General features: G+C 48.0%; 1 protein-coding gene across 2 annotated transcripts; it reads right to left on the bottom strand.

Moving 5' to 3' along the window:
- Positions 1–631: 631 nt before the first annotated feature.
- Positions 632–23,849, bottom strand: etv6 (ETS variant transcription factor 6). 2 transcript variants are annotated; one of them, XM_056424667.1, is made up of 8 exons: positions 23,492–23,849; positions 20,621–20,750; positions 8,979–9,143; positions 5,565–5,699; positions 2,276–2,851; positions 1,947–2,089; positions 1,302–1,402; positions 632–1,212 (listed from the first exon to the last, which is right to left on the bottom strand). In XM_056424667.1, exons 1-8 carry the CDS (start codon positions 23,519–23,521, stop codon positions 1,110–1,112), a joined length of 1,383 nt encoding a protein of 460 aa, XP_056280642.1. In that variant the 5' UTR covers positions 23,522–23,849; the 3' UTR covers positions 632–1,109. The 2 variants fall into 2 exon arrangements, with proteins under 2 accessions (XP_056280642.1, XP_056280643.1); XM_056424668.1 differs by having other exon boundaries at positions 20,621–20,747.
- Between the last annotated feature and the right edge of the window lie 479 nt (positions 23,850–24,328).

Below are 24,328 nucleotides of genomic sequence, written 5' to 3'. Positions count from 1 at the left end.
AATCTTATAATTACTAGTATTACTATTACAATTAATATTATTACTATTATAATTACTATTATTATTACTATCATAATTATTACTATAATATATAATTATTAATATTATGATTACTAGTATTACTATTACAATTATTAATATTATAATTACTATTATACTTATTACTATAATATATAATTATTACAATTAATATTATTACTATTATAATTATTAATATTATAATTACTATTATAATTATTAATATTATATTATTATTTGTATACGTCAAGGCTCATTTTGACAATTGTAGAATAAGGATTAATACAAATTATTCAGATTTAATAATAGATTAATTTAGGAAGTGTATAAGGCAAAACTAACAAAGCTCCACTAACAGGACTGCATTGAAATGGCAATTAATAATTCCTAAATCACATTTTATTCATAATTGAGATGAATAATAGACAAATGTGATAATGTCCACACCGAGACTTCAACGTTCCCGAGAGGAAACAGAACCGCAACACGTGCTCCGGTCCATGAGCCCGGAGGAGCAGCAGCTCGACCGGAGGGCCGGTGCTGCCCCCTCGCGGACACGAGGAGGTACTGCACCCGGCCTCATGACGCCAGCAGCAAGGAGAACCCAGAGAACTCGGTTTGATCAAAAATGTTTATTCCATGGTGAAAACATTCCAGCCGCACACACACACGCGCACACACACACACGCACACACGCACACACACTTTCTCTTTTTACAAACAGCATATCTCCAGAATAAGGGGCGTGAGGAGACTAAGATCATCAAAGTGACTCAAGCACGTCGTGATTGGCTTTTGCAGTTCATTCAGAAACAGAAAGGGAACACTGGGAAAGTCTTTTAGGCTCCGCCCATCGGGGGGGAAGCAACTGGTGCCAGATTTCTTTTTCTTTCTTTTTACTTTTAGGAAAGAAGATCATCCCGAAGGCAATCTTTGAGAGAGAGAGAGACAGAGAGAGAGAGAGAGAGATGTCATGTCCGTCTGTGAGGAACGCCCAGGCGCTCCGGGTTGGGCGGCGCGGTCTCCAGCTGCTCCTGAAGGCATCCCGTGAGGAGGAAGTAGTCCATGAACTCATTTCTTCTTCTTCTTCCTCAGCATTCCTCTTTGATGTAGATTTGTTCGTCCGTGTCGGACTCCAGGTGCTCCAGCCGGTCCGTCTGGCCGTTCATGATCTCGTCGGGAGTCTTCATGAACCTGGCGAACGAGACGCGTTCATTACCAACAAGAAGAAGAAGGAGAAGAACAGTTCCCCACCAAAATAAAAGCCCCGGGCAGCAGGATACCTGAAGAGCAGCCTCTGTCCGGGCTCCTTCCTGATGATGTTCAGCTTGTAGTAGTGCCTCAGTGCTCGCGACATCTTCTCGTACGTCATGTTGGTCCGGTTCTGAGGAGGAAGTCAGGAAGCAACGCTTAATTAAATATTAAATATTCTATGGCATTTTATCTTTGTTCATTTATTTGTCATATCCGTGTATTTGTGTTTTTTACTACGACTGTTATTACCAAATAGTTTTAATTCACTACTCTACAAAATAATATTACTTAAACTTTATTTCTATCCAGCAAACGGAAAACAAAAAACAAAGTTTTATTTAAAAAAAATGCTATTTCAACGTTGTTAATCCCTTAAAAAACACACTTCAAATGATTATATTTTTGTTTAATATTCGTAACTTGGCGTTTTAATGTCGTCTCATAAGCTTCTAGTGGAAGTCTCAATATCTCCTCTACTTATTGAAATGTTTCCCCCAAAAAATCTACATTTACAGGATTTGACCGTGATTCTTCATTTTGTTTTAACCAACCGGAGCTCTTGAGCGCATCCTGATGACGTTACCACCGGGCCACCTGCAGCTGCACACCTGGAGCCCGCTGAGTGTGTGAGTGTGTGTGTGTGTGTGTGAGTGTGAGTGTGTGTGTGTGTGTACCTTGTGATTCCCCCAGAGCCTGGCCAGGCCGTTGGGGTCCATGATGCGGAAGACTTTGCTCTCCGTGTCCTCCCAGCGGATGTAGTTCTCGTACCTGCTGTCTGACAGGAGCTGGTAGACGTAGTCCCACAGCAGCCTGCAGTCTGGGGGGGGGGGGAGAGAGAGAGGGGAGAGAGGAGGGGTAAGAGAGAGGGGGGGAAGAGAGGAGGGGGGGGAGAGAGGGGGGGGTCAGACAAGTAACGAAGGGACAACTGTCGCTGATGAATGTGTGTGAATGTTAGCTCCTCCCATCAGTGTGTGGATGTTGACCCGGGAGGGCGGAGCCTTACCTGCTATCCGGCCGATGGGCATCTGCGGCTCCTCCGGCGGCGACACGGGCATGATGCCGTGGCTCCTGTAGAGCGCCTCCTCGTGCTGCTGCTGCTGGGACAGCGCCATCTGGTGGTGGAGGCCGTGAACTTTCCCGTCGCGGCCGTTCTCCTGCTCTCCGCCGCGACCGTGCCTGAAGTCCACGGCGCCGCCGCCCCTGCTCGGGCTGAGGAGCAAGGGGTTCATGGTGGCGCTGGGCATGAGTTGGATGACGCGAAGAGGAGGAGGCCCCGCCTCCTGGCCCCCCGGGCTGCAGGGCGCCTCTCGGGGCGTGACGCAGCGGCCGTTGGGCGCGGCGGGCGGCGACACCGACAGCGGGTACATCTCCTCGGAGGACAGGTGGTGGTTGCTGTCGGGCAGCTGGGAGAAGGCCTGCAGGTGGTCGTCCCCGGCGGCGGCGCCGCGCGGGTGGCCGGGCTCCGGCGGGGAGCGGCGTGCGGCGGCGCCGTAGGGCGAGCGTGAACGGTGCCGCAGCTCGATGGTGGGCGGGTGCTGGGGGAGCGGCTCGGAGCCTCGCGGCGCCCGCCGGACCGTCTCTGTGGCGAGAGGAGACGCCGCGTGAGGTTTCTCTGCAGCCAGGCGTCATACACGGTGTGACCACTAGGAGCCAGGTGTCATACACGGGACGACCACTAGGAGCCAGGCGTCATACACGGGACGACCACTAGGAGCCAGGCGTCATACACGGTGTGACCACTAGGAGCCAGGCGTCATACACGGTGTGACCACTAGGAGCCAGGCGTCATACACGGGACGACCACTAGGAGCCAGGCGTCATACACGGTGTGACCACTAGGAGCCAGGCGTCATACACGGTGTGACCACTAGGAGCCAGGCGTCATACACGGTGTGACCACTAGGAGCCAGGCGTCATACACGGGACGACCACTAGGAGCCAGGTGTCATACACGGTGTGACCACTAGGCGCCAGGTGTCATACACGGTGTGACCACTAGGAGCCAGGCGTCATACACGGTGTGACCACTAGGAGCCAGGCGTCATACACGGTGTGACCACTAGGAGCCAGGTGTCATACACGGTGTGACCACTAGGAGCCAGGCGTCATACACGGTGTGACCACTAGGAGCCAGGCGTCATACACGGTGTGACCACTAGGAGCCAGGTGTCATACACGGTGTGACCACTAGGAGCCAGGTGTCATACACGGTGTGACCACTAGGAGCCAGGTGTCATACACGGTGTGACCACTAGGAGCCAGGCGTCATACACGGTGTGACCACTAGGAGGCCCCAACACCACAAACTGAACCTTTACACTTCTTATTCTAAAGAGAAGTAGAAGTTCTCAGGGGAGGACAGCATACATCATACATTATTTATTTAGGGGAAACCTTTTTTTGTTCCCCACTGACTCCAGGAGCATTTAAACATAAATTGGGGCACTTTTTTAAACTTGTGAAATATCATTTAACCGTTGTTCAAAAATAATAAATATACTTATTTAGACTCACAGGATACGAGCAAAAAGTTGTAAAGTATTACAAGTATTTTTTGTAAAGTATTAAAAGTATTTTCTGAGATGTTTTTGAACAAAAAACATAAATCAGACGATCATATTCAATGTTATTCTTATTTCTTTGTGGTTATGTATTGTTATAAAAAATGTTTTAACTATTAACTATTTTTTATATAATACAACATTCTATTTTTTTGTGTACCTAGTCCAGGAAATACAGATAAAACAACAACAAAGAACAACAACGAAGCTCTATTAAATGATCATAATCATTGTGTTCTCCCGTGGTTAAAACACACAGATTGTCGTGTTTTAGGTTCATGGTGATGAGAAGTCGGTCGTGTCCGAGTCGCCTGCGTCGGGTTCCGACAGCTTTTTTTTTTTTTAAATAACCAAACTCGTCATCTCCGTGAGCGTTTCGCTTTTTTTCTCCAATAATCTCAAATCCAATGAAGCGCCTCGTTGACCTTTGACCCCGTTGGTCTGATGGTCGTCACAGCGCTGTGAGCGCTCATGGCGAGTGTTACATGAGTTCTCTGAAAAGTAGAAAGTGGGCGGCGCCCGTAATCAAGGAAGCGTAAGAACAAGGAGTGTTCCTGGCCGGGAGCCAATCAGACGGCTCGGATCGGGAGCTTCCCCCGAGGCGGTCGGACCGGCTGCTCCGGGGAACGCCGATTTGTTTCCCGGAGCAGGTTCACGTCATTCCTCGTCTTCCTCGTTCCAACCACATTTTAAAAAACTAAACGTGTACGTCGTGCCAAGAAGGAATCAAGAAGCGAAAAACTCCCACCATTTGTGACGGCGGCGGAAACACAGCAGGTCAAAGGTCAAACGGCCCCGAAGACATATGATGCACCCCTAGAGGGGCAACACACACCATAAGGCCCTCTAATGGTTATGAAGATTTAATATTTTTTCGTTGTTGTTCTTTGTTGTGTTCCGTTTGTACTTCCTGGACTAGGTACACCAAAATAAATAAATAAATATATATTTTTATTATAAAAAAACAAAGAAATAAGTTAATAGTACAAAAATAAACACAAACAAATAAGAACAAAATTAAATATAATTTATGTTTTCGGTTTGTTTTTTAGTTTAAATAATCTAAGAAAACACTTTTAATCTGTCTAATAGCCTTATTATTGTCTGATAGTCTTATTATTGTCTAATAGTCTTATTATTGTCTAATAGTCTTATTATTGTCTAATAGTCTTATTCTTGTCTAATAGTTTTATTATTGTCTAATAGTCTTATTCTTGTCTAATAGTTTTATTATTGTCTAATAGTCTTATTATTGTCTAATAGTCTTATTATTGTCTAATAGTCTTATTATTGTCTAATAGTCTTATTATTGATATTTTTATGACAGTTGCTCTTATATTTTAAGCCGAGATAAGTATATTTATTATTTCTGAAGTTTAAATGTTTTTTCACAAGTTTCATAAAGTTCCCCTATAAGGTCTAAATGCTCCTGGAGTTCAGTCAGTGACCTCTGACCCCTAATAATCTGTAAAGTTCCTCCCCTGGTTGTAGATGATAGCATGTATAACGTCAGAAAATATCACGATATAAATGGCTGCAGGGTTAACGGTTTATTGCGTAATGTGTAACCCTGCGTGCTGATTGGTCCACAGCAATAAACACTGTAAGTAATATAACAATGATGCATTACTTTATGCACATGGCTGCTACATGCAGCTGCTCTCACAGATGCAGGAGGGGGGGGGGATCGCTCCGTTGAGCCCGGGGGATTGTGGGTAATGTAGTTCTCACCTTCGAGCTTCAGGTGCTGCGCGGCGCTGTCGGGCAGCGAGTGGAAGGAGCTGCCGGGGAAGTAGGCCGACGGGTAGAAGACGTGAGGCTTCCTCTGCTTCAGGATGTGCTGCAGCAGCTCGTACAGGACGTCGCCTGAGGAGAGGCCAGAGGTCAGAGGTCGGACGAGAGGCGGCGTGCATGAAAATGAGAAACTAGCAGAAGACTCACATTATTATCAGGAAGAACATTTTCCGAGATATTCCACCTGCTGACCCGTCAGGGTGTGTGTGTGTGTGTGTGTGTGTGTGTGTGACCTGGATGTTGACACCAGTCAGCGGGCCGGGGCTGTGTGTGACCCCGGCTTTAAGTGCTTGAAGTGACACACACACATACAGGCTAAGACACACACAAAACTACACACACACACACACACGGGCAGACACACACACACAGGCTAAGACACACACACAACTACACACACACACACAGGCAGACACACACACACATACAGGCTAAGACACACACACAACTACACACACACACACAGGCAGACACACACACACACGGGCAGACACACACACACAAGCTAAGACACACACGGGCAGACACACACACAAGCTAAGACACACACACACACGGGCAGACACACACACACACACACGGGCAGACACACACACACACACAAGCTAAGACACACACACACGGGCTAAGACACACACACACGGGCTAAGACACACACACACACACAGCGTGGGTTCTGGTCGCGTGGCCGGCGTGTCATCGGACAGGTCTCACAGCTGATCCACTCAGTGTGTGCGTGTGTGTGTGTGTGCGTGCGTGTGTGTGCGTGTGTTACGGAGTCTCAACACGCGGCTGTAACGCAGCAGCGTCTCACTGTGGGCCGAGGGGCTGAAGACGTTCCAGGGAGGAAGAGAAGAAGAAGTTTTATTCTCAGAGCGAGAGGAAAGTGAGCCGTGGTGATGGAGCTCTGGCGCCCCCTGGTGGAGGACACGGGAACAGCAGCAGCCAAAACTGCTCGATTCCCGAAAATCACTTATTCCTTATTATGCATGTTTACTCCTCCTCCTGCTCCTCCTCCTCTCTCTCCCCCCCCCCCCCCGTGGAGGTTTCTCCTCACGTGAACACAACGCTGACGGCTCATGTCATCCCACTCCTCACGACGCGCAGGACGTAGATCTGGATTCACGCAGACAAATAAATAAAAAACAGAAATCCCCCGAGAGGAAGTCAGTTGACTTTATTTAGCGTTATGTTAATGCGGCCAGTGTTGCCGTGGCGACGGCTGAGGTTGTTTTTATGCACTTCCTGATGAACCGACTCCTACTTCCTCCTCGGCTGCAACGTCTGCCTCCACTTTATTCATTTGTTCTACAGGGAGTAGCAACCACCAAGTGAAGGGTTCATCCACATGACCAATGAACAGGTTCATCCCATGACCAATGAACAGGTTCATCACATGACCAATGAACAGGTTCATCACATGACCAATGAACAGGTTCATCCACATGACCAATGAACAGGTTCATCCACACGACCAATGAACAGGTTCATCCTCATGACCAATGAACAGGTTCATCCTCATGACCAATGAACAGGTTCATCCTCATGACCAATGAACAGGTTCATCCACATGACCAATGAACAGGTTCATCCACATGACCAATGAACAGGTTCATCCTCATGACCAATGAACAGGTTCATCCTCATGACCAATGAACAGGTTCATCCTCATGACCAATGAACAGGTTCATCCACATGATCAATGAACAGGTTCATCCACATGACCAATGAACAGGTTCATCCACATGATCAATGGACAGGTTCATCCTCATGACCAATGAACAGGTTCATCCACATGACCAATGAACAGGTTCATCCACATGACCAATGAACAGGTTCATCCACATGACCAATGAACAGGTTCATCCTCATGACCAATGAACAGGTTCATCCACATGACCAATGAACAGGTTCATCCTCATGACCAATGAACAGGTTCATCCACATGACCAATGAACAAGTTCATCCTCATGACCAATGAACAGGTTCATCCACATGACCAATGAACAGGTTCATCCACACGACCAGTGAACAGGTTCATCCTCATGACCAATGAACAGGTTCATCCACATGACCAATGAACAGGTTCATCCACACGACCAATGAACAGGTTCATCCTCATGACCAATGAACAGGTTCATCCACATGATCAATGAACAGGTTCATCCACATGACCAATGAACAGGTTCATCCACATGATCAATGGACAGGTTCATCCTCATGACCAATGAACAGGTTCATCCTCATGACCAATGAACAGGTTCATCCACATGACCAATGGACAGGTTCATCCTCATGACCAATGAACAGGTTCATCCACATGATCAATGGACAGGTTCATCCTCATGACCAATGAACAGGTTCATCCACATGACCAATGAACAGGTTCATCCTAATGACCAATGAACAGGTTCATCCACATGACCAATGAACAGGTTCATCCTAATGAACAGGTTCATCCACATGACCAATGAACAGGTTCATCCACATGACCAATGAACAGATTCATCCACATGACCAATGAACAGGTTCATCCTCATGACCAATGAACAGGTTCATCCTCATGACCAATGAACAGGTTCATCCACATGACCAATGAACAGGTTCATCCACATGACCAATGAACAGGTTCATCCACATGACCAATGAACAGGTTCATCCACATGACCAGTGAACAGGTTCATCCTCATGACCAATGAACAGGTTCATCACCATGACCAATGCACAGGTTCATCCTCATGACCAATGAACAGGTTCATCCTCATGACCAATGAACAGGTTCATCCTCATGACCAATGAACAGGTTCATCCACATGACCAATGAACAGGGTTAAACCTACACCTCCCTGGCATAGTGGACTAACCCGACCGCTTCCCTAAGATACCGTTGCTATGGCCACCAAACCTCGTATGCCGGCGTATATTTTGAGCGTCTATCTTTAAAAAGCTTATCGATGAACTCAATCTCAGCGTGCGTGAACGTACCAGTGTTTCTTGTCGTCCAGGACTTTTCCAAAACCTTTAAGGTTTTTTCCAGGCCTGGAATAAACTTCCAGGACTTTTCCAGGTTTTTCATATGAAGCCTACAAGAGGTCCCAGACCATCCCATCTCCTCGTGAGCCTCGATGTTTGTGTTTAACCTCTTCCAGTGAGACGGCGTGCTGTCGGCCTCCTTTGGGCCGCAGCTGGTACTTTGACTTATTTTACAGGATCTAAAATTGAAACTGAATTCTCTCACTTGTTGCTAATTCCTGTTTTCCCGTCTCGGTACCGGAAGATCCATCGAGTGCAATCGGCGAGCGTGACTCATTCTTAGAATCGACCCCCCGGCGTGCGTGGCGGCGTGCGTACCGGAGTGGGGCGACCGGTACCGGAAGTCCTCCTTGGTGAGCAGCAGCAGCGCTTTGCCGTTCATCTGGAAGGAGCCGCTGGTGATCGGCCGCAGGGCGAACTCCTTCTCGGCCCAGCGCAGCCACTGGGCCACGTCCTCCCGGCTCCAGAACACCGGCTGCAGACCTGGAGAGGGGGAGGAGGGGGGAGGGGGGGAGCAAAGAGGGAGATGAGATCAGGGTTTTTTGGTAAAATCAGACACAGCGGAGAAAGGTGCCGGGGTCGGTTGGGGGGAGGGATGGAAGAGGAGGAAAGGCAGGAAGGAGGGGAGGGTGACGACCGGGGGAGGGGGAGTGAGGGGGAGCAAAAGGGAGATGAGATCAGGGTTTTTTGGTAAAGGAGCGACAAAATCAGACGAAGAAAGGAAGGATGAGCTCAGCGGAGAAGGGTGCCAGGGTCGGTTGGGGGGGAGGGACGGAAGAGAAGAAGGAAAGGCAGGAAGGAGGGGAGGAGGGTGATGACCGGGGGAGGAGGAGGGGGAGAGGAAGGAAGGAGGCAGAGGCAGTAAAAAGGATATTGAGGAAGTGGAGATAAAAGCCAAAAAAGGAGGGAGTGATTACGGGAATGGCAGCAGAGATAAAGATTACAAAAAAGAGGAGGGGGAGGAGACAGAAAGGGAGAGGGGGATGAGAAGATGATAGGTTAGGAAAACAGAAGAATCACACGGATAAGAAAATAAAGGGATGAGAGAGAGAGTCCTGTAATGTAATATTCCATCTGTTATGATCTGTGTATAAACGGACTCGGCAGCGACGGGATCGTCTTTCTTTCTCTCTGTTTCTCCTCCCCCACTCGGACGTGGGAACGAGAGGTGAAACATCTCATGAAGAGTAACGTGTGCAAAGCGTCCAGAGACCCCTGACAAAACATTTCATATTCATAATCCTCACTCAATACATGTGATGATGTCTCTTTGTCTCCTTGTATTTGGGTATTTCCGTGACTCCCTAACTCTGCTCTGTTATAACTATTGTCCTTCGACGCTCGTCTTCGTCGTGGAGTGAGAACAGAAGTTTGTGCGGCCGGATGACGGTTGGTTAACGAGACGTTCTCGACCTCCGGTGACCTTCATGTTCACGGGGCGCAGCAACAGGATTTGAATTTCAGGCGTTATGCAAGAAAAAACCGTGACACGGGATTATAGACAGATGCTGACAGCTGATTGGTCCCTGAGTCCTGATGTCAGCCAGAGGTTCACAGGAGAGTGAGGACTCACACACACACTCACATACGAACACACACACAATTGCAAGCACACACACACACTCCTCGTTCCTCCCCCTTATCGCTCGGCCTCAAACACTTCCTCTGGGAGTCGGACAGCTGTTATCTCGGGCCGCCAATGTCACTGTCAGACAAGTAATAGGAACCCTCCTCCTCCTCCTCCTCCTCCTCCTCCTCCCAAACAGAGGAAGTTTTCACAGACAAATCGATATCAGATGAAGTCTAGATTCTCGTCTCTCTTCATTCTTCTCTTTGGCTTCTTGGCCAGTGAGAAACAACATCCTAGCGAGGCTACGCTAACCGCTAGTTTGTTGACTGCGTGTGAATCCTTCTGGCGTCTGATTGGAGCGTCGGTGACGTACACACTGGGATATTCCCAGAACGTCAACGTGTCTCTTCCTCCCGTTGGGACGCTCTGGAATACGACATCATTGACCCCGGATCAATATTGGATCAAGCCGCCGTCTGCACCGGCTGGACGCTCGAGGCCGCGGTTAAGCGGGGTCACGGGGTCACGGCTGCGGTATGCGCTCGCTCTCTCTCGCTCCAGAGCCAGAGAGAGAGAGAGAGAGAGGTGCCGCTCTGCCAGAAACTCCTCCGAGATCCGGTCCGCCGGACTCAGCCATCTGCACGGAGCCCGGAGGAGGAAGGAGGAAGCAACAAGGGGAGGAGGAGGAGGAGGAGGAGGCCCAAACAAAATGTGTCCCAAGACGCACTTTTGGCAGGAAGCAATCCAGCGTGGCTCCGTTTCAGAACGGGAAGCTTCCTGCGGTAAAAGGTTAGAGAGCGACGCCGGGGGAAAGAAGAAGTAAGAAAAACACACATGCACATACATCCACCCACACACATGCATACACAAACACACATACAGGCATACACAAACACGCACGCTCACACACACACATCCACCCACACACACATACAGGCATACACAAACACGCACGCTCACACACATCCACCCACATGCACACAAATGTGCGCACACACACTCACGCAAGCACACACAAATACGCACACACATGCTCACACACACTCACAGACACAAATGCACACACATACACACACACACATAAGTAAGAAAAAAAAGAGAAGCGCGGAAGCGGAAAGGACAGAGTGACGAGAAAGAGGAAGGAAAGCCGAACAGGAAGAGAAAGAGGAAGGAAAGCCGAACAGGAAGAGAAAGAGGAAGGAAAGCCGAACAGGAAGAGAAAGAGGAAGGAAAGCCGAACAGGAAGAGAGAAGCGGCTCCTCGGCCCCGGAGGTCAGAGGTCACGCGGCTCCTCTCCGGTCGGACCGCATGCCTTCACGCTGCATTCCTCCTGAGAGAACACCAGGTCGTTTCACCTGGATCCCAACGAGGAGCAGATGTTACCTGCGTCACACGTCACAGGACGTCTTCCTCTCTCTCCGTTTAATCACAGACGCATTTAACTATGTGGATATATATATATCCATATATGTATTCTTTTTTGATTATTCTTTATTAGGGTCCTCATAGACTTCGTCGTAGAGGAACCTATTGTTTTTCTAAGGATTATTATCCTTTGTCGTGTTCAAACGTCGTCTGGCCGCACACCTCAGACCGCAACCAAGTGAAATTTCACACACATATCAGAACTCGTGAAAAACTTATGATTTTTTAGTTTTCGTATTCGTTTATAAACAACTGTCTCTCTAGCGCTCCCTTGAGGTAGAAAGCTCATACTTCTTTTCAACAATGACCAATTGACTTGAAATTTGTTATACAGGTTCACCTGGACCTGCTCTACAAATAAGTTAATGGTGGCCATCAAATGCGCCTACTTAGATTTTCCGCCATTTTGAATTTTGTAAAAAAATATTTGTTTCACTTTTTTCCAAAACGCTTTGTCCGATTCATCCGAAAATTTCTGGGGTCCATTATTGGTTCAATGTCATCCTAACTACTGAAAATCTTGTTGATATTCTATTGCATTCAGAGAATATAGACCAATGAACATTCAAGGGGTGTGGCCTGATATTTGAAGTCACACAACTTCTCCGTTATTTGGCCTATCCTCACCAAATTGCTAGCCTATGTCCATATCGTATCCCTTAAACTACTTGATTTTTTCCCGAATATTTGAACATTAGGGGGCGCTGCAATAAATCCCTCAATATCTGCATTTTTACCCTTTTTTTAAGCCTTTTTTCATGTTTTGGGCAGTTGTAAAACTGTTAACTCCTCCTAGAGCTTACACCCAATTCATTCCAAACTTGCCCAGTATGATCTTGAGACCGTTGCCATGAAAAATCTTTGAAAGATTTAAAAAATATTAAACTTTGTGCGGTGGGTCGAACATCAAAAAACACCATTCGCCATAAAAATCCAAGTTGATGTAACTCGCCCATACATTATGTAATCTGCTCCATATTTCTCATATATCATGACATACTGAGCCTTAACACATCCATATGCTAATTTTTAACTATGGTCTTGCCGCCACCTAATGGCAACAGGAAGTTACATGTTCTCTACTTTTATACACTGCTCCTCACAGATTATTCAGATCCCTCTCAAAATATACCAGAATAGATGTAAGACCTTGATAATGCTTCCCTGTGAAGGTCGTAATGACACATTGAAGTGTGGCGAGTCGTAGCATCAGAAAACTTTGATCCTTCGCCGTGAACAAATAAACAATGTAATATACTCGAAACGTGACTAAACATGGCACACACATTTAGAGTCAAATATGTAGTTACCTGATATGATTTGAATGCTTCGGATTGACAATATGGCTCGATAGCGCCCCCTAGAATGAATTTTCGTTCAAAAGCCCAAGTTATTTGCCTCCAATGACGAATTGACTCGTAATTCAGCATACATGTCCGGTTGGACCTGCTCTACAAAAAATATTATTATGACCATAAACTACGGCAATTTAGATTTTCCGCCATTTTGAATTTTGTTTAAACACTTTTTGTTTAACTCCTCCTAAACGCTTCGTCCGAATCATACACAACTTATTGTGGTTCATTATTGGTTCAATGCCATCAGAAATCATGTTTGAAGGAACTAACTTCCAAATCACTTGGACTATCCTCACCAAATGTGTAGCCTATGTCCACAAAGACACCCTTAACCTACCAAGATTCTTTCATAATATTTGAACATTAGGGGGCGCTACAATCAATCCCTCAAAATATGCCTTTTTCATGTTTTTAGGGGTTATAAAACAGTTAACTCCTCCTAGAGCTTAAACCCGATTCATTCCAAACTTGGCCAGTATTGTCTTGAGACCTTTGTCTTGAAAAATCTTTGAAAGATTTCAAAAATATTAAACTATGTGCGTTTGCCGGACCGGCAAAAAACGCCATTCGTCATGAAAATTGACATTGTTGTAACTCGGCCATACATTATGGAATCTGCTCCATATTTCTCATACATCATGACATAATGACCCTGAAGACATCCATATGGTAATATTTGATTCTGGTCTTAGTGCCAACTAGTGGCACTAGGAAGTTACATGTTTTTTACTTTTATACACTGCTCCTCGCAGATTATTCAGATCCCTCTCAAAATATACCAGAATAGACCTAAGACCTTGATGATGCTTCCCTGTGGAGCTCGTAGCGACACGTTGAATCACATGCACATGTAATTTACATGACAAGGTCTAGACTTCACATGGATACACATGATGCATGTATATGTTCAAATTGTCACAGCGCCCCCTGCTGGCAACCCTGGGCTCGCTCAAATCTGCTCCAAACTTCTCATGCTTCGTAGAATTCACGGCCTGAGGATATCAACAAGCCTTTTTTCACTCAGAGTCAAAGCGCCACCGACTAGCAAAGTAAAATCAGTGTCGCGTGACAAACGGTCAAACGCCCGAACGCCGTGCATGCGCTCTCGGCCGAGGGGGCCGGCGTCCGGCCAGCACCCCCGACGTGCGAAGCAGGTAGAGGACCCGTTCATCGCTGCTTGCAGCTTTAATTTTATATTACTTTTCTGAATTAATTGATTATAATTTAGGATAGGAATATATCAGCATTTTTTGCTTCTACCTTTTCAGTGTTTTGTATATTATATAGAATAATATTGTATATTATATAGAGTAATATTGTATATTACATAGAATAATATTGTATATTATATAGAATAATATTGGATTGTATATTATATAGAATAATATTGGATTGTATATTATATAGAATAATATTGTTTGTATTGATTGACTGAATAAAATACACAACAACAAAATACACAACAACAAGTTTCAAGTTTGGGGTTCTGACTTGAAGAAGGAAACCGATTGTTAAATTAAAACTGACAGCGAGACAGAAACATCCTCCGCTCACTGGGAGGAGGAAGAGGAAGAGGAAGGTGGACGTGGCGTGAGAGGAGAACACAGTCGTTCACAGGCGGATGCATTTGTCCTCGGGTGTTTTTCAGTCGGATGAACCCGTACACAGACGCGTGCCGCAGGTTCGATTCCGGTCTCTCTCGCCATCGGTGCATCTCGGGTTCACAGCGTTGGAGAGCGGCGACTAAAAAAAACCTTCCAGCACGACTCAAAGCCGTGGGCTTCCTTATCCTCTCTGATGACACACACACACACGTTGCCAAGGCAACTCAGAAGCGCTCGGGATGACTGAAGGGAAGAGGCGGATGAGATCACCGGTATCTCGTTTCGAGCTCTCGACTTCCCCTCTCGCCAGGCCGGTTAACGAGGTCGGTCCACGCTCGCCGCTCAGCACCAACACGGCCGCTGGGGGGGGAGGAGGACGGGCAGCCTTAACATGCTGTTTAACTAGAGTTTAACTAGTTTAGTTTAACAAGAGTTAAACTAGTGAAACTAAACTAGTTAACTAGAGTTAAACCAGTTAAACTAGTATTTATCTCTAGTTCTCTGTTCGAGGAGTTCAGGACCACGGAGACGATGAGACTCAAGATCTCTATGACAACCAGTCAGTGACCCGTGTTGACCCCACTGACCTCTGACCCCACTGAGCTGACGTAGTGCGAGGGAAATATTTACAGTACGAGTGAGGACTCGACACACACACACAAACAGACGTGCACACGCAAACACGCGCAAACATGCACAGGCGCGCGTGCACGCACACACACACACACCCCATAGTTAACTGAACCTGTTTCCCCGAAGCCTTTGAAGCATCATAATAAATGCTTATCAAAGTAATGTCAGTGATTACAGAATAAAACGCTGTGAGCGCCTGGTGTCACATTCATGAGCGCTTCCTTCCTTCCTTCCTTCCAGACAGAGGAGGAGGAGGAGGACCATGACCTTCTGACACCCTGACTCATGGCCATGAGGATATGAGAGCTCCACTCCTCCTGAGTCAACGCTCACGCTGCTCATCTCCTCCGGAGGCTTTACGCACACACACACACACACGCACACCTTTACTTCTCAGCCAATCCTTCCTCTCTTATTCACCCTTCACTTCCTCCGCCGACATGCCCGACCCCGTCCTGAGGACCTGGACTCGCGCCAGTCACAACAAACACAAACCAGACGTCTCACACACACACACCTCCGTGAACAGGAAGTATCGCGACCTGTTTTCATGTTTTTTGTTTTCCTCAGCGTGTTGCAAGCCTCCTCTTGTGGGTTAGTTCCTGGATCCAGTCAACTGCCACTCTTCCTTTTGTTTCTTCCTCTTTGAGGGGCGGAGCAGGAGGGGGGGGGGGGCTTCAAAGACACTTGTTCAAATCAAAAGGCCCCCACACACCTCCTTTTCTCTGTGAGCTCTTGGACCACGCCCACTGCAAGGAGACGTCTCTGTACGGGTGGAGACGTCTCCACCTGTAATTCAATTGAATTCAGTTTATTTGTATAGCCCAATTTCACAAATTTGTCTCGGAGGGCTTTACAATCTGTACACATAGACATCCCTGACCTTTGACCTCACATCAGATCAGGAAAAACTCCCAAATAACCCTTCAGGGTAAAAGGTAAGAACCCTTGAAGAGAGAACAGAGGAGGATCCCTCTCCAGGATGGACAGGACAATAGATGTCATGTGACCAGAAGGACAGATTTAGAGTTAAAATACATTCAATGAATGTGACAGAGTGTATGAATAGTTCATAGTAGGCATATTCCACGATGGAGACATCTTCACCTGCAGGAGGTCCATCAAACCTCACGTTGACGTAACGCCGTCTTGACCTTTGCACACGTCACTGATTATTAATGTCATGTATTTCCAGGTGGAGGCCTCCGTCTCCTCGTCTCTCCATCTTTATACGTCTTCACTTTTGGACTTCGACATTTCCCAGAATCCTCCTGTCCCCGCCGGTTCCACTCGTCATGAGCAACGCACTAAGGATTTACTCGAGCTTGGAAACTTGAAATCTGAGATGCCGTCAGAAGAAGAAGAAGAAGAAGAAGCTGTGGCGTGTCGCCAACAGGAAGAAGACGGTTCTGCTCTTAGCTTAGTCGCCGGCATGTGAGAACAGTTTCCCTTTCAGGAGAGAAAAGAGAGAGAGAGAGAGACACACACACACACACAGAGAGAGAGAGAGAGAGAGACACACACACACACAACAAAAACAACAACATTTATTCAGGAAGCGCCGTCTGCCCACTCAGGAAATTCCTGAGGACAAGAGCTGCTTCCAGGGGCAGGAAATTTCCCCTCAAAACAGACCAAACACACACACACACACACACACTACATGAAAGAATTAAGAAACACACGCACACAAAATAAAATTATTAAGAAACACACACACTTTGATAACACCAATTCCCCGCACAGTAAAATGGGTAATATACCACAAAGAGACGGAGACCATACCGTGGAGTGAGGGGGGGGGGGAGTCATGTACAGGAACACACACAGTACACACACACACACAACCTCTGGCAAGCTCTGCACACTCATCCACCCACTCACACAAGCATGCACAGTGCAAAGCCAGCTGTGAGCACACACACACACAGGCTAAGATACACACACACACACACACACACAGGCTAAGATAGACACACACAGGCGATGTGCGATTTTTGGATGGAGAAAAGCTGTTTTCCGTCTCCGTGCTGAGCTAGGATAAGCTATGCTAAGCTAACGGTCTCCTAGCTGACAGAGGACAGATTGTTTGAATTTGAAAAGCAGGGATCAGACTCGTAGGGCTCAGAGACGTGATCGATCGGAGGTCGTTATCGTCTCTAATAATCGTTTTACGCCAATTTCCTGAATCCATATTTTATCGTGACTCCTCCCTCTTTCACGCACCGGTGTATGGAATTACAACGCTCCTGAATGCAACTCAGCGATTACAACACAAGACCATATGTTCCAAAGAGCAGACGTTAGTGCTTTGAGGTGCGGCTGAACGGGTTAAAGATGGAGGCCGGTGGCGGTCTTCCGAGCGAGGAGCCGGCTGCGGCGCTCCCGATCTAATCCACTTCCTCCCCAGGAAATGGAGAAGGCGGATTTCTGCCCACACTGCAATTTCCTCCTTCATTCTTTTTCTTTCTGTCTTCCTCCTCCTCCCCCATCCACCTCCTGCTCTCTTCCTCCCCCCTTCGGGGACAGAACTCCCCTCTGAGTGTGTGTGTGTGTGTGTGTGGGGGGGGGGGGGTTAATGGACGGGTTGTTTCCCAGCACACGTGTGTTTAGATAGGCGGGAGGAGAAAGGACGAGCAGAGGTGTCGGAGGCACGACGACCGGCAGCCTCATAAACTAAACACAGACGGGGGGGGGGGGGGGGGCACAGATGTGCTGGAGTGAGGAGGCGCAGGAGGAGGCGCAGGAGGAGGCCATCTGATTCACACACAGAGCAGGACTTCCACGTGCGGGAGGTGAACCGACACAGGAAGCTCCTCGGACCTGTTGAGCGCTCTTCCTTTTTTCTCTGCTAAAGATAAATAAATGAAGTGGTTAAATATTGACGGACTCATCGGACGACGCGGCCCAGCATTGCTCTTTGAACATCGAGCCAATCTGGTGGCGCCAGCAAGCCCCGCCTCCTGCTCCACGATTGGTTGAGCAACATCGAGGAGTTCTTCTTCTTCTCCTTCTTTTTTTTCTCGTCCTCCTTCCTCGTCCTCCTTCTCTTTTCTCATCCTCCTTCTTCTCCTTTTTCTCTTCCTCCTTTTTCTTCAATTCATCATTTTCTTCAATTCGTTCTTCTCTTCCTTCTTCCTCGTCCTCCTTCTCCTTCTTTTTCTTCAATTCATCTTCTGATTCAATTCGTCTCCTTCTTCTTCTTCTTCCATTGTTTACATTTCTCATTGTCGTTTGTCTCTGTTGGCACACTACAACATTCTTTTCGTTTTAAAAAAAACCCCAAAGAGGCCTCACATCAACCAATAAACGTCTGTTTTACAAAAATATCTTAAACCTCCAGGCGATGAGCCGCTAGGGCTGTGTAACGGTTTTCTCCATAACTTTTCCAGGCCTGGAAATGACCATTTTAAAATTCCATGATTTTCCAGGTTTTCCATGACCGTACGAACCCTGTAAAGTACATTGTTCAGACATTAAACTCACTACGTCTGTGTTGCACAGTTGCGTCGATACTTTTTCTGTCGCTAGTTTTCCGTCTGCGGAGCAGGAAGATGACTTAGCCCCGCCCCCAAGCTGTGATTGGCTCACCCGTCCTGTCTGCATCAATGACTCAAGCGGAGGCTCTCCAGACCTGATTCCATTCCACAATGAATTATTTTTCGTGGCGGAGCTGCTGGCCGACTTCACCTTGCGGGTGGATTTAGCTCAGTGGGGTAAGAGGGCCGTCCTGCAACCGCAGGGTTGTGGGTTCGATCCCCGCTCTCCCCATTAGTTGCAAGTCGAAGTGTCCTTGAGCAAGGCGCTGAACCCCCAGTTGCTTCCCGGGCGCTTCACCGCAGCCCACTGCTCCTTAATAACTAAGGATGGGTTAAATGCAGAGAACTAATTTCCCCTTGGGGATAAATAAAAAGTGTATATTCTATTTAAGGACGCTCAAGGACTCGGAGCTGTCCGTGTCCTGCACTCCACTTTGTGAGGGTGTGATGTTGCCCCCCCCCCTCTTTTTAAACCGTTCCTCCTCCCGGTCAGTTAGTCGAGCTCGCCCGGGTCACTCATCTGCACCTGTTGCGTAACGTTGGTTGTTCCGGTGCGGCGGTCCGGTGTGCGTGGTGACGGTGTGTGACCCCCGTGTAATGAGTGACGTGTCAGCCCGATGCCGGTGAAGGTGTTCGGACGATTAAAGTGACATCTCAGAACACGTGGATTTATTGATGTTGCCTGGCTGTTGCGTTGCTTGTCAGCGCCGGAGTCTCCGCCCCCCCACACACACTCGGGTTGATTGGCTTGTGATTTGTGGGAGGAGACTAATCCAAAAAAATCTGGCTTCCCAGATTACAACATTTACAACGCAAGAGGCTAAAAACACGGCGGACATCTTTAAAAAACAAAACAAATGTATTCAAATGTCCGATTGATCAACGAGAGTAGAAGTCACTGATAATCTGTGTGCACGCACGTGTGTGTGTGTCTGTGTCTCGGTGTGTGTGTGTCTGTGTGTGTGTGTGTCTGTGTGTCTCTGTGTGTGTGTGTCTGTGTCTCTGTGTGTGTGTCTCTGTGTGTGTGTGTGTGTCTGTGTCTCTGTGTGTGTGTGTCTCTGTGTGTGTGTGTGTGTGTCTGTGTCTCTGTGTGTGTGTGTCTGTGTGTGTGTGTCTCTGTGTGTGTGTGTCTCTGTGTGTGTGTCTGTGTCTCTGTGTGTGTGTCTGTGTGTGTGTGTGTGTCTGTGTGTGTGTCTGTGTCTCTGTCTGTGTGTGTGTGTCTGCGTGTCTGTCTGTGTGTGTGTCTGTCTGTGTGTGTGTCTGTGTGTGTGTGTCTGCGTGTCTGTCTGTGTGTGTCTGTGTGTGTCTGTCTGTGTGTGTCTGTGTGTGTGTGTCTGTGTGTGTGTGTGTCTGTGTGTGTCTGTGTCTCTGTGTGTGTCTGTGTCTCTGTGTGTGTGTCTGTGTGTGTCTGTGTGTGTGTGTCTCTGTGTGTGTCTGTGTCTCTGTGTGTGTGTGTGTGTGTGTCTCTGTGTGTGTGTGTCTGTGTGTGTCTGTGTCTCTGTGTGTGTCTGTGTCTCTGTGTGTCTGTGTCTCTGTGTGTGTCTGTGTCTCTGTGTGTGTGTCTGTGTGTGTGTGTGTGTGTGTGTGTCTGTGTCTCTGTCTGTGTGTGTGTGTCTGCGTGTCTGTCTGTGTGTGTGTCTGTGTGTGTGTCTGTCTGTGTGTGTGTCTGTGTGTGTGTGTGTCTGTGTGTCTGTGTCTCTGTGTGTGTCTCGGTGTGTGTGTGTGTCTATCTGTGTCTCGGCGTATGTGTGTGTGTGTGTGTCTATCTGTGTCTCGGTGTGTGTGTGTGTGTGTGTCTCGGTGTGTGTGTGTGTGTGTGTGTGTGACTCACGCAGGTGTGCAGGCAGCCTGGCGGGCTCGTCCTCCATTCGGCTGGCTGGCCTGGCGGCGGGAGCATGGACGGGGGAGGAAGTGGAGTTTGGCAGCGGGTTCGCGGAAGGACTGAAAGAGCTCCTCTCCTGCTATGAATAGACACAGAGACACAGAGAGGCTCACAGACACATCCACCACGCACTGGCCCTGAACCCACCACAGACACATCCACCACGCACCGGCCCTGAACCCACCACAGACACATCCACCACGCACCGGCCCTGAACCCACCACAGACACATCCACCACGCACCGGCCCTGAACCCACCACACAAACACAGCCCCGCTCCAACTCGCCGTGCAGCCCGACCACGACCACCACGCAATCAGCCGCTCCATAAAACGTCTGAACATAGGGGAGCGTCACGCCTTCGATGTTCACGTCGTCTACGAGGAGATGCTTTTGGGCTGATCCATCAATATATTTTGGCATTTCAGATGTTGGTAAACACTCAAACAGCTGGAAGGAGAATCGGGGACAATGGGCCGAAACATTGACTTATTTATTTATATATATATATATGAATAAATTAATAAGTAAATAAACAGACACACACAGACAAACAAACACACAAACACACAGCCTGGAACACACACACACACAAATGATCATATTGGATTTTGGACTGTTGACAATCAGCCATTTAAATCTTTTCCTCCGTGGTTCTGGGACATTACGACAGCCAGTCTCACTGAATGTAAACAACTGTATAAGAATACGCCAATAAACAATATTTTAAAATAACAGCGAGTAGTTCTCTTCCACGCCGCTGTGAGTCTCCGCCCTCTCAGGGCGTCGAGCCGTGACGGCTCCCAGCCCGCGGTCTGACGGCTGGTTTCCTTTCCTGCAGACGAGGAAGAGCAAGAGGCCACTTCAGTTTCTGGAGGAAACGAAGCTCTTTGTGTGTGTTGCTGCTTCTCCCTCCAGTTCCAGCCGGCTGCCACCACCCAGCCACTCCGAGACACACACACACACACACACCAACGGTGCGCACCAGGAATTTCCTTTAGGAAAGTCGAGCAATATTCTCTCAGGCTTCCATTTCCTCCACTCAAGAGGCGACTGCTTCCCTCTCTCTCCCATCCACGCTCCACAAATCCACTTGTGTAGAAAGCAGGTGGGGTTAGTGGAAGGTGACGGGGGCAGAGGAACGATGTGTGACAGAACTGGGCCACAGTATTAAGGTGACGGGGGGGGGGGGGGGGGACTCCTCAGAGTGGAGTGCTGATTGTTTTCCAGCAGGAGGCGGATCAGAAAGCATCCCTCACTAACCAAAAGGCCATTTAACTCGTCGATGAACAGCTGATGTCGACTTGCAAATTAATATTTGGACGCTGGTCCCGTCAGGACTGCGATTACCATTTAATTCAACAACTAGCCGGTACACTATTTGGTCAAAAGTTCTGACCAACATCCCGACGATCCTCACATCGGACAAGCCAAGAATCTGTGAATTTTTGCTTATTTTGCGGAAGAGCACAAAAGAAACAATTAAAAGATAATGATTCTTTGTGTGTGTGTGTGTCTAGTTCCTATTGGGAAGTCTGTGCCGATCCCCACTGACTCTTAATTGCTCACAATCTTCCCTCTTAATCCCGGAGCTGCGATTATAGATTATTTTCATGACTGAAAAGATTACAATGCCTCAAACGCACAACGACACACCACAACCCCCGAGTGTCTTCAGTCTCAGCGCCCCCCCCCCCTGAAAGCCACGATATCACTTTTATTTTTAAAAAGAAAAAGTTAAAATGTTTAGGTTCTATTTATTTTCCTTTTATCAATAAATGACAATTAATTAAATTAACTAAAAGTTGTCCAACCATCCAATTGTGTCTATATCAGTGGTTCTCAAATGGGGTAGTGAACCCCTGGAGGTACGTGAAGGCACTCCAGGGGTTCGTTACAAATTATCATTTAATAAATATTAAATATAAGTTCATAAACTTAATGTTATATATTCTATTCTAAATTAGACAAAGATGGCCCAGCGCTGTGTATTACATATTTTGTTCAACTGGTTTTGGGGTACATCACTCAAAAAGAGGTTGAGAACCACTGGTCTATCTGGTCACTCACGTAGCTCGTGCCCCATGAGAGGGTCCCCTGTGTGTGGTGACCTGTAGGCCGGTGTTACGGTTTAAAAAGCGACCGTGTTAACCGGCGACTTCGAACCAAACGCGTCCGTTGTTGTTGTAGTGACAGACAGCTGTCGAACATTTGTATAGTATATATTGTTATGTATATGAGGGTTTGACACTGCATTACAACATTAAACCTAGCGGGCATTCGTGAGGACAGCTATACGTGTTCTCTATCCTCTTTTTCAAACGGCTGTCGTAACTACGACAACAACAGACGCGTTCGGCTGAAAAGTCGCCAGTTAACACGGTCGCCTGTTAAACCGCAACACCGGTCCAACAGGGACTTTAACGGCCCCTGGTTGATGCTCACGGCGCGAGACGCGTCGCGCGTGGGCTACAACGTGTTCGCGCCACAGTCACTCTTTCTTTTCTTCTTTTAATACATAGTTTGTTTGTTTTGTTCAGGCGGTAAATCGGTCATTTGGTTCAGCGTGTCACACGCAGGCAGTCACGACTTCTTCCCATCAGCAGGAGTGGAGGCGAACTACACACGCGCGCGCACACACTCACACAGAGCGTGGCGCCGCGAGCAACAGATGACTAGCAAAACAAACGCGCCTCCGCTGAATGGCGCTGCAGCTCGCGCGCTGCCCGTGTGTGGAGCCCCGCGGTTTGCTGCGAGGCGCTCGAGCGCTCGAGCCCCCGAGCGGGAAGTGTCACCGGGAAGCGCGGCGGTTGGCGGTACCTTGCTCGCAGCCGAGGAGGATTCAGACATGATCTCCCGTCAACTTCTCTCCAGCTCCTTCCACTTTTCCGCGGCGCCCTCTTCTTTCCCTCCGCGTGTTCCCGGTAGAAACCCTCCGCGGCAGCCCGCCGCTCGGCGTGTTGTGCTGGGGGAAGTTGTTCGGCTTTAGTTGTCTGGTTGTTTTCCTGACATAACCCGCCGCGTCTTGCTCTCTTCCTGTTATCTGCTGGCCGGCTCCATGGCGCGGCGGTCGGGGAGAAAACTTCTTTTGTCTGCGTGTGTTTTCCCTTCATGCGTCGGCAGCGCGCTGGTTAATAGTCCCTTCCTGGAAGAGCAAGTCTCTCTCTCTCTCTTTTCCTCTCTCTCTCTCTCACCCCTCTCTCTCTCTCTCTCTCTCTCTCTCTCTCTCTCTCTCTCTTTACCACCTCCCCTCTTTCTCTCTCTCTACCACCCCCTCTCTCTTTACCTCTCGCGCTCTCTCTCTACTCCCCTCCCTCCCTCTCTCTCCCCCGCCCCTCCCTCTCTCTCTCTCATTGATCTGGACGTGAATTCCCAGCATTCAGCCACGCCCCCTTTTAAAGGGAAACCCGAAGCAGGAAATCGCAGCAGGTCGCAGCTGCAGACACACAACGACACACACATGACAAGACCGACGGGACACACAACGACAGACCGACGGACACACAACGACAGACACACATGACATACCGACAGACACACAACGACAGACACAAGTGACAGACCGACGGACACACAACTGACAGACCGACGGACACACAACAACAGACACACATGACAAACCGACAGACACACAACGACAGACCGACGGACACACAA

The sequence above is a fragment of the Pseudoliparis swirei genome, chromosome 10 (assembly GCF_029220125.1).
Source record: "Pseudoliparis swirei isolate HS2019 ecotype Mariana Trench chromosome 10, NWPU_hadal_v1, whole genome shotgun sequence".
NCBI classification, from domain to species: Eukaryota; Metazoa; Chordata; class Actinopteri; order Perciformes; family Liparidae; genus Pseudoliparis; species Pseudoliparis swirei.
This window is presented reverse-complemented; position numbering and strand designations above follow the sequence as displayed.